The sequence below is a fragment of the Lytechinus variegatus genome, chromosome 2 (assembly GCF_018143015.1).
Source record: "Lytechinus variegatus isolate NC3 chromosome 2, Lvar_3.0, whole genome shotgun sequence".
Classification (NCBI taxonomy): Eukaryota; Metazoa; Echinodermata; class Echinoidea; order Temnopleuroida; family Toxopneustidae; genus Lytechinus; species Lytechinus variegatus.
Genome location: NC_054741.1, coordinates 12,624,330 through 12,639,060, shown reverse-complemented (window position 1 = coordinate 12,639,060; position 14,731 = coordinate 12,624,330). Strand labels below are relative to the sequence as shown.

At 33.5% G+C, this 14,731-nt stretch overlaps 1 protein-coding gene across 1 annotated transcript in view; it reads right to left on the bottom strand.

Annotated features, from left to right (window-relative positions):
• LOC121407348 (1-phosphatidylinositol 4,5-bisphosphate phosphodiesterase gamma-1-like) overlaps positions 1-14,731 on the bottom strand; it is a 69,508-nt gene that overhangs the window by 15,766 nt on the left and 39,011 nt on the right. The window contains 6 exon segments of the mRNA XM_041598389.1: positions 912-1,034; positions 3,559-3,759; positions 6,925-7,106; positions 10,420-10,533; positions 12,014-12,078; positions 14,419-14,556. Of these exon segments, the coding sequence (XP_041454323.1) occupies positions 912-1,034; positions 3,559-3,759; positions 6,925-7,106; positions 10,420-10,533; positions 12,014-12,078; positions 14,419-14,556 (823 nt within the window).

Genomic DNA, 14,731 nt, shown 5'->3' with positions numbered 1-14,731 from the left:
AAACCATCATTACGATTCGAGCTTATGCTTTTTCACTGTGGACGTACCAGGATGTTGCCCTCAAATCCTGCCTAAATTTCAGAAATGCTTGATAATGGGAAATCAATGAAGCATCTCTAACTTTCCAATATTGTTACAAAAGTGAAATGATCATTATTCTTTTATTTACGATTCTTCATGAAAATTGAAATTTCACATCGCAGGATATTTATTGTCCTCTTTATGTAATGTTTATAACTTTCTATAAAGAATCTGAGAAAACTTACATTGTACAAACATCTCATCATTGGATGACCATAAACATGGAAAAAGAATTATCCCCCCAAAATGAAAAATACATGTAGGGACCTTTCTGAATTTTCTACACAATCCTATTGACAAAATTTCACGAAAATAGGGACACAGGGTCATTATTCATGGTGAACTTTGCTTTCCCCCCTAATAGGGACTGTTCCTATAAAAAGGGACAGTTGCCAACTATGAACTTATTTTATAACAAATTCCATGATTGCATATCAGGAGACAAAGATTACAGCATGAATCATGGACTTCTCATCTTATTCCTGTCTTTCAAAAGTTGTTTTACCGGTATACACAAAAGAAACAATATGCAGTTATTTCTATTGTGGCTGGGATCCCAATCAAATACATTTTAATCCACTCCATTCCAATCCAATAATCATTTGATTTAGCGCCTTTCCTTTCGATAACAAAGCGCTGCACACACTTGTTCACGTTTGGGCTACTAAAAGAATAATTCAACACCTCAAATTCATTGTCCTCTTAAGCAAATAGAATTAATCTAAAATTCATCCACAAATACATACATCCACACCATACAGTTTTAGAACATACACATCCATATAATGTAGGCATTTGGGGGATATACTAGAATTTAAAAGATTATTCACCTGAACGAGATGGCGAAAGCATCATTCTCTCGCTCACTCTTTCTGACTAAAAACGCACCATCCTGACGAACCCTCTTTAGCATGTCCTCCGCCTCATGTCTGCTCAGTCGACTGTGAAACCATCTATTACCATAGAAACCAAGTAAATATAAGTAAATATATATTAGTTCCATTATGCACTCGAATAAACAGTTCATTATTCTATAACAAAACATGATGCAATGAATCAAAATTGCATTACACTTTTGAAAAAATGCCTATCAATCAGTCTGCTCTAGCTTCAGACTAAAAGCCAACATGTATGTCGCAAATTATTTATATTCATCTCGGACAGTGAAGAAAGACAAACTTTGATAAAAGATAAATCAACAATTAATTTCATTGGTAATAGACATTCTCTACATCAACTTTCTTAGCATTAACATATTAAGCAAAAAAAAGATTTTTCAAAATTTGAATATTCAAATATATTATAATTAACAGATAAAATTCTAGTACAAGAAAAAAATATATTTCTTTTCTAAACTTAAATCATATATGTGTATGAACCTTGCAAATTAAATAACGAAACATTATGATTTGGTAATGTACATAATAGTTACTCTTAAATTTGAGTCCAATCAAACAATTTCAATATACTTACAATTAAGTAAATAATCCACAAATATAATATGGTAACAGATGCATGATTATGTACATACTACCATAAAGCAATGTTAGAAGCAGGCAAAAAAAAAATTATTCACAGATTTACATGTAATTATACTCATCTTTTCATCAACAGAATGAGCAACGTTTCAAAGCAAATGTTAATTCACTTTAAACAGTTCGTCACGGAAAAGGAAAGAACTAGAAACAAATTAATGAAGTATTGGTATTAAACAATGAAACAATTAAGAAATTAATGTTTGTTAGAATTATGTACGGTAAGGTTTAGATTGGGTACACAGAACACTGATCTGATGCAAATATACCAGGTAAAATCTTTTGACCAGCACTTATCAAATTAGTACACCTAGTACTAACATGTATTGTCAAAAATAACCATGATGATCCCGTACGAAATAAATAAAAAAGAGAAAAAGGGTGAAAAGAAGAAGATTTGAAGAAAAAAAAAAGAGAAAGACATATAAACATACTTTTTATCCAATAAGAATAGAATTTTTTAAGTTACGTGCCCAATTGGCCTACTCATATTCCCTTTGTTCAGTTACCAAACTGATATCTAAAATTATTCTTTCAAAGTGCCAGGTTATCTGATAGCGATAAACATTGACATATTCAATGCTTTCAATGAAATCTTTGGCAAACTGTAGCAGAAATCTTACTGTTAATAAAAATCTAAGTTTCATTAATGTAAAGGAATCAATCAAAGAAAAGAATTGTAAGTGAATGAAAAGACTGGGGGAAGATGGAAGATGCATTTTTAAGTCATTAACAAGTTAATTTAAACCTTTTTTAATTTGTTCTTTCACCCTGTCTGTCTTTCTCTCTCTCTCTATCATATATTCACTTTCCTAAATCTCTGTTCACTTTTCGGTGGAAATTGAATAAAACCGGATATTCAAAGGTATTGCAAACTTTCATCTCATTATTTTTATTTGTGCAAATTCTCAAATGTCATGAATGCTTATTTCTATTATTTTTAGGAATAATCCAAACATACCTACTGCGATTGAATGATATTTACATGAAATCAAATCCTTTCAAGGATTGCAAAGTCCTGCACTTACTCAGCGTTCTCGTGGCCATACAGCTGTGGGACTGTATCCTTTAACTTCACCGTGATGCCGTTTCCGCCCTTGATCGAGCGTTCACGGTAGAAGTTGACGAGAGTATAGAGGTTCGGGAACGGGAGGTTTTCGACCAGATAATAGCAAGTTTTGCCGTGGATGGACTTGGAGCGGATACGGCAGTGATTGACCTGGTTATGTGCCCTGTGGGGGTGGGTTAATAGGGTGCGATCGGCAAATACACCGAGAGGGGGGAATAACAAATTGGTTAGGTTTTATCATTAATTTAATACCCAATTACACAAGGGCTGCAACGGGTTGATATGGAGAAATATGTTTTCCTATGAGGTTAGTGTGATGTTGAATGGCTTGCCTGCTGAAAGAGATGAATTGCAAAATGCGTTTTGAAATTCGCTGATGCAATACTTACCTTCTCTTACTCTCTCCCTTTCTCCTTCACTCTCTTCCCTTCCCCCCACCCCATCCCTTTCTCTCTCTCTCTCACTCCCCTCTCTCTTCATTCATTTCCTCTATATAATGGCATGCAAAAATAAGAAGCAAAAAAAGACAAGGAAGCATGTGTCACAAATAAGACAAGAGCACACACACAAAAAAAAATCCAAAGCAAAGGAATCACAAACTACATGTATGATTTAGAGCATGATGCAGCTAAAATACTGATATGAGGCTAGAAGAAAATAAATGAAAGGAAGTGATGATCCAATCGCGACCAGAGACAGAAATACAAGACAAAACATACATAGAATCACTATTAACATGCAACACCGACGTGCAGCATTTGGGTCACAATGAAGTAGACAGGCAATCCAGCTCTCAAAGCGACCTTCATATTGAGGGGGAATAGGGGAGTGCAGGGGGGAAGGTCGGCATATTATGACCCAATTCACACTTACTCTTTGTTCTCGTGGCTCGGGGGCTGGGGCACTGGTTCAGTGAGCCTAACCTCCAGGTCTCGGCTACGTAGGGGTACCGCCCGGTAGTGGTTGATAAGTGTGTAGAGACTATCAAACGGCATGTTCTCCACAAGGAAGTACTTGGATTGACCTCGGTCAAGCTTGGACTTGATTCGACAGTGGTTGACCTTTCCCATGGCCCTACCAAAGGTCAATGTGCATTTTTGGTGTTGTTGGGGTCAAGGGTCAATTTTAAGGTTTTCACAGCAGAAATTATTTCCCATACAAGATAGGCATGCACCCAACACCGTAGGTTGGAGAGGGGATATCAATAAAAAATACAGAAATGTCATTTGAAGGTCAGAGGGTCATCAGAAATACATTATTCTCAATTCAGGAGAAATGTTAAGAGCCAATAATTTGTCCAAATTGAATTAGCATTTCCATATTTCATATTTTTTCAAGATCATTTTTCAACATTAAATAATAATGAACACATATCAGAGTAGAGGTTGGTGGGATATTTGAACAGGGCAGATGAATTTTCCATGGAAATTAATTAATGTTTGATGTAATTAATGTTTGATGTATGTTCAAATTCAACATTGAGCAATTTTGGTAATGTATAGTCAGAGCAATGAATTTTGTGTTGATCAGCATAGTAATTTAGAATGGAATTCAGGGTTGGAAGAATGTTAAGTTCGAAATTTGCCATGATATTGAAGTTTGTAAGATCAATATGAAAAGGAAATTGTTTTGATGTACGACAATTTGGGCAGGAGAAATTGGATGTGGGTGGAGAATGGGATGGAAAGGAAATGAAAAACAAGAAAAGCATTGAGTAAAGATATGAAAAGTTTTTCATCTCTAATTCTATATGTAAAATCTGCAATGAAACTTCTCTGAATGAACTTCTAATTTAGCTAAAATCACAGAGATTTACATTTATCTCAATATATCTTGACCAATATTACATCTTTTCTTTTCTGATGCAGTTATGACGGATACCATAACAATAAAAAATAGCTTTATTAATTTGAATCAGTTTTTAGTTAATCATGAGTCCAAGTTTACAAACGTTTCTTTCCAAACAAATATAAGCATTTGTATAATCAATCTTGAATGTTAAAACATTAAAATATGTGTTTCAGAACCCCATTAAAACTTAGTCAGCCAATATTGGATAAAGCAAGCAATTGAATTAACAGTTTACTTACAGAATAATTTCAGTATCGATATATAATTTCAGTCAAATATACTTATCCAAGGATATCATGACTGGTTTGTGACTGAAAAATAATAATTATAGAATGTCAATGTGACGATGTGCAAAAACACAATGGCAATACGCATATGTGACATTTGTGGAATTATGTGTTATTAGCAATGATCTTAGAGTGAAAACATTAAATCCCTTAATATGTGGGTAGCATAGTAAAAGTAGATATTTCCAAACAGTATGCATGTATGTATTTTTTTGAAAGCAAATCTTTTTTACTACAAATTTGAAGTTTGAAAAGATCAGAGAAAAATCATATTATTTTCTACTAATGACACATTTAAGCATTAATTACCACTCCTGTGAGCTACCCCCCCCCCCCACCCACCAGCAAAGCATATTAATTTATAGATCCCCAAGTTTACTAATAAAGATTTGCTGATATTTAAAATACATCACTGCAAGCTAGATATAAGACTAGACAGCAATTTTTTTTTGTGTGGAAAACCTGGATAGTAGGTCCACCTGCGCACAAAGACCACAAGTCTGGTTTCCCAAGAATAATCATTAAAATACATATTACATGATCCTATCATTAAAGTCTGCTTGCTCATGAAGACTACTTTTCTTGTTTCCCTTGAGCGGTCTTTATTAACAGGTTTAACCGTAACAAAAACACCAAGCACTATCTAGCCATGCAGTCAAACTAAATAATAATTTCCAGTTCATCCTTCGGTTATCTCTAAAGCATTCAATGGCCATCCCACTAATCCACTACTTTTTCTACTATTTTCTACATTAAACAAGATAAATTTCTAAATGGATGAGGAAAAAATGCAGCAATAGTAATTTTATGGACAACTAATGATTGCTGATTTCTATGCCGAGAATATGCATTTCAGAATTAGCGAATGCAAATATACCACCACCCATGAATTTAGGTGAAAATGTGGCTCAAAGTGACAGTGGGTAAACTCTTGAAACAGCATATAAAACACATTTAAACTCAGTAATAAACCTAGTTTAAACTGCATATTTTTATACAACAACCTTGAATAATTCAAGTGAATGAAATGGTCAATTGAAATGGATCCATTCATAATATTAAATGTGATCTAACCTCTATGGGAATACATCGATAATGCTGTGCAAAGCTAGCTCTTGAAAGCTTGGCTGTGTTATTCATGATATGCAAATATTGCACAAAAGCATCAATATTAAAACCCCTCCATTATCATGAACCTTTCTGAAACCAGTATTCTATAGATATATTTTTTCCTTATAACGAGTATTTCCCTCAAATACAATATTGCAGGAACAGCACACCGATAATGTTTCTCATAATACAAATAAAGTGTTTCTTGAATCTTCATAAAACAAAATAATGCACCTCCCACATTTATGAATGCAGTGAATCTTTATTTCCAGACAAATATTTCTCTCAAAATCAGTCTTTGAATGAAACATTTTTATCAAGCTTTACATTCCAGAGAGCTCTACTAGTATATATTATCTTTCATAGAGATTTTTCACAGATGGAGGGGCTTTGCTGCATAAAAGTTACTATTGCACAGCAACATTGCCATCCAATGGTTATTACCATGGTAACAATGGTCAATAGCCAATCAAAGTAAAGGATTCCATGGCAGTTGTCATCAGATTGCAAAGTTATTATAGTAATAACTTTTATGAAACAGGGCCCTGGGGATCTCTCTTATATTCCAGAAGAAGTTTAACAATATATAAATCAGGTATATAGGTCTTAATCCATTTTTCACAGACTGAATCTAAAAGAAATTTGAAGCCATACCAGAACATTTGAAAGAGAGTAAATTTTTATTAATTCCATCTGAATTTTCTGGCAAATCTCTAAGGTTTTTCTCAATGTTAAAGACAATTGAATGAAGGTTATCAAAGTGTGGATCAGAAAACAATGAGAATTATGATTTCTTGAAGTAAAACCATTAACTTTTCCTTGATAATCAGCATCTCTGCATTTCTGTAGTATGGCTTTCTATTAGACTCTGCAAATTGTATTCAATCCATAGCTCGTCCCCCCCAAAAAAAAATAAATAAATAAATGAATAAATAAATAAAAATAAAATGAAATAAAGAAAAAGATAAATTATAAGAATTTGAAGCTATACCAGAATGAAAGGGAATAGTCTCCTTTGAAGGTTTCACTTTCACGAACAAGGAATGTTCCATCGCCTTGCTGATATCGTGTAAGAAGCTCATCAGCAACAGTGCGGGGCTGCTGGTCTGGGTTTGTGTTTAGTTTTCCGTGAAACCAGGGTTCGGAGTAGTGAAGCTCTTCATTGGGTGTGGCCTAAGGTGAGTGTGAGTATGAAGCAAAGTCAAAAGAAAGAGTGCAGAGGAGGGATTAATTGATACTGCTTGCAAATAATTGAGATTAGTTGTAAAAAGCAAGCAAAGCAAAACTTGATAAATCCTTTAAAGAATTTTCAAGAAGGAAAAACATGTATTGAAAAGAAACGAAACTAAAACTTTCTAATCTTTCAATGAGAAAGATATCAAATCAGTGAAAAGAAAATAAATCCCTTCAAAGTATAATTCATAAGCATTTGAATGATGCCTTAATATAGTTTCTGGAACCAAACATAACTGAACACCATTGTTCTGAAAAAAAAAGAAATATAAATAAAAATATGTGCAGTTTTCAAGATATGATTCTTTTGTCACTGATTTAATATCAGTCTCATAGAGATACATATTTATGGTTCCTCCTTTCTTTATAAACCCTCTATATTCAGTAGAACAACAGTTTCTTGGCCTTTTCTGCAATAGTTGTAATGCTGTTAGAGAAGAAAAGTGTTTTCCACAAAACCTATAGTCTTTTGGGGAAAAACAGTAAAGAAAAAAAATACCACAGAAAGTAAAATTTGGCGTTTCTGTCAAGCTCTATGCAAATCTTAACTTTAAAGCTTTAGTGTTTCATTAACTTCTTTCTATTGCGAACTTGTTAACAGGGTCCTTTACAAGTTGCTAACCATCTTTGATCACCCCCACGGAAGAAACAAAATAAATGGCACAATTTTAATATTTTCCATGAAAATCATCAAATGTGCTGATCAAAAGAAATCAATTAGTAAAAGTGATGGCATGATTATCAACCAAATAACATCAACTATGGAATCGTGATCTGTTGAATTTAGATACCAAAGTGATGAAATATGTTAGAAATAATATAGTGTGTCCACATATCAATAAAACTTGATATATACTTTTTTTCAATTTCTTCTTGTGAAACGTCAGCTTCACATAAGGTGAGTTCATCTAAAGAGTTGTTGCAACTTTACTCATTGAAAAATGGCAACTCACATACATTTGCTTTATGCAACTGGTGTAAATTGCCATAACAAGCAGTAGCAGCTATCCTACTGGCCAATGTAGAACTGCTACAGATCTAAGAAGTATACATCATGCTGTACGAAGTTACACATACTGGCACCAAATTGCACAAGAATAATAACTATGCATGCATGATCTACAAGCAACTCTTACGTGATGTGTTTATCAAATATAATGAAATATAATTGACAGTATGAAGTTATCTCATTTTGCTTGAATAAAAAAAACAGCAGCAGTTCATTGTTTAAGCAAGTGCTTGATATTAACAATCCCCCACACTGAGGATGATGTACCAGAAAGAAATGCTATAGTTATTCGGCAAACGATCACTCTGTCGCACAATGAACGTGCCATCTTCTCCGTTGTACTGCTTAAGAAGCTCTTCAGCAATGGACGTGCCGCTCCGATCTGGAGTGCTGAGATCTCCGAAAAACCAATTTTCATTGAAGTGCAGTTCACTTTGGGCTTTGGATGGCTAGGAATAGGTGATTTGAGGTGAAAAAATGTATATTTCTTATTCCTCCCATGCTAATAATGGCAGAGTGTTTGATTTTCATACAAACAGAATTGATCAGCCATTCCAATCCTAAAGACTGTATTACATACAATATATTACTATTTATAACTGGCCATAATTGATTACCTGTTTGAAACCACAATTTTCATTGGACATTGAAGTTGAAATTGCAACTTTATTAACCCCAAAATAGCTATAGAAAGACAATACTATTGGTGTATACACAAGAAATTTATATCTTTGGAAAAAGGGAATAATAAAATAACAATAGCTGCAATCAAGTGTGGCACCCTGTATAGAATACGATAACTCATTCAAAACAATAAGTGATAAAATTGTACTTAATTTTAATTAAAAAGTTGCCATAAAGGGTTATGTTTGGGGGATGGAGGCCTTGGTATGTACATTCAAATTCAACATAGATCTGATTATTATTCACTTATTGTACAAACCACTTCCTTCAAATTTGTAGCTATCCACCATTCATATCTACATTACAAATATCTTGCAAGTTGTGAAAGTATAAACCATATTTTTCTGATATAAACAGAGGGCCAGTATGCAATTAAAATCTTGGATAAGGCAAATATTTAAATTGGTATTTTTGTTCAGTAAGCCACAAATTGCACTGAGGAGCATTATGACGTCAGAATGTTCTAGCCAATTATATGCATCTCATGCATTGCACCAAAAGCAATGATTTATCATTCTGCAGGATGACTGAAAATAAAATCCTTTACTTGTCAATCAGATTTCTGAATCATTTGGCTCAAGCCAACCTTATAGGTAACTTAAATATACAGTGAAATACTTGGATAAATCAATGAATTAAGAGCCAAAACTGGCTAAAAGTATATAATTTGAGCAAGATTCCTAGTAAGATACTTATTTTCTGACCTTAGTATTGAAGTAAAAACCAGCTAAGATACTGATTTTAAAACTGTTAGAGTTGCAAATGCAGAATTAATTATTACCAAACGGCCATGGGTGCTGTGGTGGGATTTAAATCCACTGGCCCACAGTATCTTATCACAGACTCTATACCCCGAACTACCACTATCTCCCTCTAAGACCCCCTAGCAAACAGAAGACTTGTAGCTCAAATCTGTGTGTAAATCCCATCATCGGCACATACTACGCCACTTTGAGGGATATATCAGCTCTCTATCTTTGAACATGAACAACAATAAATGAAATAAAATACAAGGATAGCAATTCATATTTGCTGTGATGAGGAAAGAGAGGAAAAATACAGCCTGGGTTGGGAGAAATTCAAACTCATGCAGGAGATTGACAGTTGAAATCTCTTCCTCATGGAGTTATAGAATAGCAACATGCGTAATAGACTGCTATAGTATTAAGACGAAAAAAATTGTTACGTTGCCCTCATCCGTCCAACAAAAAAACAGGGTCACTTTTTAAACACATCGAAAATATAAAAATGGAATGTTCTCGGGAGAAAATGTCATGATTCGAGCAAAAAATTGCTCAAATTTGTATTCAATGGTTAACAAAAGCTTTATAAAATTCAATATTCATTTTTACATGTTTGACTGCATAGATAAATCATCCCATGCATTATTTTCTTTGCCCAACATAGCAGCTAAGGTTTAAAAAAATAGAAAGAAACCCAAACAACCAACCCAACTTTCTGATTTTGGGCTTATGAGAGCAACACAGCAATTTATCTATTTTTTTTGAATGAATGAATGAATGAAAAATGTCAGGATAACATCGTCACTGAGGTACATACCGGTTCAATGGAGCTAGCATCATCATCATCATCCTGACTGGCCTGGGTGTTGGTCTCTTCTGAGTAGTACAGCTTGGTGTCAGTCAGAACAAAGTAATGAGGAGCCCATTCTTGCTAAAAACGGACCAAGAGGAAAAGAATCAACCAAATTACAAAATGGATGGGAAAACAAGGCTTTTCATTTTGAAATGTAGCGCTTTGGAAATAGTTGCAAATTACTAAATGAACACTAATTAAACATACATTGAGGGACAAAGACAATTTATTCCTTAACATGTTTAAAGCCCCTCTCATTAAATGTACACTGAAATACAAAAAAAAATCATTGGGCTAAGAGCAATTAATCCTCTAAAAAGTCATAAATAGCCCTTGTAAATGACCAATGGACATCATCAATACAGAATGTAGAGAATTATCTATTTCCTCATATCGCAGTACGATTCGCTCTGAATTTTCAAAAACTGTTACACAAAAAGTCTCTCATGCAACTGGATCTTACGTAAGGACTGTGCAGAACTTTCTTGAAATTAAATTGAACAACCATTTCTGTTTATCAATCTGAGTAGTACAACTATTCCTAGAATGGTACTTTGATTAGACTAAAGCTTGATTAGTAATTTAATCAACGATGTAAAAAATATACACATCGTCATTTTCCTCATTTTTCTCTAGTTTACAGGGACTGTCACAATCATATTATGAATATCCTGAAATTTTCAGCCCGATTCATGCTCTGAAATAAGTCTTATATCAAAAAGATGTTAACGTGCAGACCTTTCGAAATAACATCAGACCAAAATAGATTCTCATGTAAGAATCGCAAAATTCATCATGTAAAACACTTTAATCACTTCATGTCTTCCACATCATAACTCTATTAGGGCATAGACATTCAATGTAGTTATGAATTAGCATAGTGATAGATACATTGGGGGGGGGGTTACCAAGGTTGAGGACATGAGACATTCAGGAAAAAGTTTAGAATTATTCTGAAAGGGGAATCCAACCCAAATAAGTTGTTTTTAGAGGAAAAAGATAAATCACGCAAGTTGATACGTGAAAGTTTTCACAATATCGGACAATCAATAAGAAAGTTATGAATTCTTTTAAGTAGTAAAAATCGGTAATCATTATACACATGGAGGCTTCAAATTTGCTGCATTTGTGATGTCACAGTGATGGCAAGGACTACTCATCCACTTACTACAATGTATAACATGTAATTTTTTTTCAAAAGTTTTACTTCAAATTTTTTTTTTTCATGAGGACAAAAACAATGTGCTACCTTGGATACATTTTGATTAATGCCCCAGGGAATTAGGTACTTAGGAGAAAACCATTAAATCCTGATAATAAAGTAAATGGCCTATGAGAAAATTGTCCTTGCTCCCTGTCATAATTTACTTACCCAGTTACCAATTTGAAATTTATATATTATTAGGGATCTCAATTTTAAAGCAGCTTTAACTTTCTTATTGCTTGTCCAGTATCTTTTACTTTTACCACTGTTTTTCTTCTCTTTTCCAACACATTTTATGACCAAGGTTAGATTCCGCTTTAAGGTTATTTCTGTAATAATAAAATGAGTGCTTACATCTAATGGATCCTCAAGAAGTAGAATGCCATTTTTGGTTGAATTTCTCAAGTCAAAATCTAGACCTACAATGAAAATATAATGAAATTGTGCATGCAAATGAAAAAACATGAATGATAATTTCAATACAAATGACTAACAAATTCACATCTTTAACCTAGAACATCATCTAATGAATGGTGTTATACAGTGTCTATCAAAAAAAGTTTACACTTAGAACTAATCTTGTAAAATTAAATATTTGACATATCCTGAAGCTTTTTCCACATTTAAACATTGGTACAGATCTCTTAATGCAAATGACGCTATAATTATCAAAAAATCTTTCCGCTTGAGCACATTTTACTTTTGAAAAGTTCGTGAAAAATGATTTGCGAAGAACTTGGAAATAGTTATTTGACAAAAAGTAGATGTTAACCATGAAGAACACATGGACTTTTGCTAGGAAGATTCATTTGAATATATATTTTACCTTTTAAACTTGTTTCAATGCAAAAAAAACTTCATAGAGCGCTATTGTGACCCCCCCCCCTCCTCCCAACACATTGGGGCCATCGTGATATCTGCTTTTCATGGAGCTGTGATTTACATGAAATGGCTTGGGCTTGATTGTCTTTCTATTACTATTAATCATTGTCAAGCTTGGGAAAAGTGAGGAGAAACAAGTATTAAATGAAATATGAAATGTAAACCCACTTTAAATGATAAAAATTTAGAGAACAAATGATGGAGATGTCTGAAATAAAACTTTTGTTTACATTCACTTATGTCCTCAAATCCAGATGGCACAAAAAAAGGTATAGGTTATGCTTACCTAGGGTTAAAACATCAATTTGGGTTGCAAAGTTGTTACAAAATATTTAAATGTGTCTGTTTTATTTCAGTTGGCTAAAAATGCAAGAGAATGTTTGAGAAATGGACTGATTTTTTATGACTTTTTCCTTGACACAGCGTGAAAATGAGCATTTCTGCACAAACAAATTACTGCAGGCTTTACAAAAATGGACAGTGCTCACTCAGGTGTAATATTCTGTCAAAATGTTTTATTTCCTTTGATAGATGAGACCCAAATCCAAGAATATATGTGAAAAAATTATCCCCATGTAGTATATTTTTCAATTCTCAGGACTTTTTCAAAGTGTAAACTTTTTATTGATCGCACTACATACAAGAAGAACTGAAAGAGAAATTACATTTATTCACTTAGCTATTTTTTTCTCTTAAGATAATGTGGGTAGAGAATATTCCAGAAGTTGAGCTTTGCTATTACGCATATTAACTGAAGCAGAGCAATGTCTGGTATTTGTGTAATGTACAATGATTTTTGGCATACAATAGAGACTGCTGGCAGAGGAAAACAACAATAGGATTAGCTTAGTTGTTTACATTGTTAATTGCACTGAGATCACTCAAGAATCTTCAAGAATGTGTAGAATTAGACTGCTCTAAGCAGAAGTCAATTTTTTTTTAAAGACAATACTAGAAGCTTCCAGAATAGTGGAAATTTATACATATAAGCAGGTGCTGTTTCTTCAAGGATGATATCAGATCAGAACTCAGAGTTTCACACTACACTTCAAGTCAGAGCATAGTTTATCTCCACCTGAAATACAACATTAACTTCCTTGGAAATGTTTGCACACCATCAATGTGTGCAGTTATTTTGAGAAAGGACTTCTCAGTTCTCATCAGGATCATCAACCTGTTCTAAAGAACAGTCTTCAGCCCATGGATTGGTGAAATCGACTGTTTTAATCATCAACTTCGTCTTCACTGACATTTCAGCTCACTACATTGACGCTAATCATCCATCGCATTTCAACATCAATTTCATCATTGCCAGCATTTTGGACTTTAATCTAAGGAATCTTTGCAAGCTTTGGATTAATCAGAACTGACTCTTCAAAGTATGTAAGATAAATTCTCATCTTGTTTTATTACCTTGTGATTTATTTCCTGTAAATAAAAATAGAGCAAATATAATCTAACTAAACTTTTCTTGTTATTTGTTGAATATTAATTTGTTTAATATCATAATAATGGTTAAATTGTTTTAATGAGTTATCCATCAGTTTTATCTATCAAAATTATGAATAATTCCTGAATAATAGGATACATGTAACTTATGGTACTAATGGCGTTCTTTACAGAATAAATATGAAAAATAATTACATAAACATATATAACACATTGAAAACATGAATTCCTAACTATTATGGTAATAAATGATACATGAAATTATTTTACTGTTCATTTTAAATATCTACCCCCCCCCCCCCTCTTATTAACATTACAAGTATTTATCAACAGATTAAATTAACAAGTGACGACAAAAAAAAATCATCTAGTCACACTAAAAACACATACAAATTATCTTAAAAGTTCAAAATGATTCTTTATCTTACTGTCTTCTTGGGGCACAGTGAATGTCTCGTTTCCATTATCGGGGAGCTTCTTGTGTTTAAGAATGATCTTCCTCTTCAGCTTGCTGACGGCAGGAAGACTATTGGCATCCCTATCTATTGGCTGTGTTAGCAAGTTCTCTGAGCATGGAAAAGACCAAAACATATCTTGAAAAAAATTGTACTTATATCATATACATATTTAGGGTTTGTATTATCAGGGAATTTCTTTCATTCAAGAATCTTTCTCTTCAGCTTGCTGGCAGCAGGAAGGCTACAGGCATCCCTGTCAATCGGCTGTGTTAGCACGTTATCT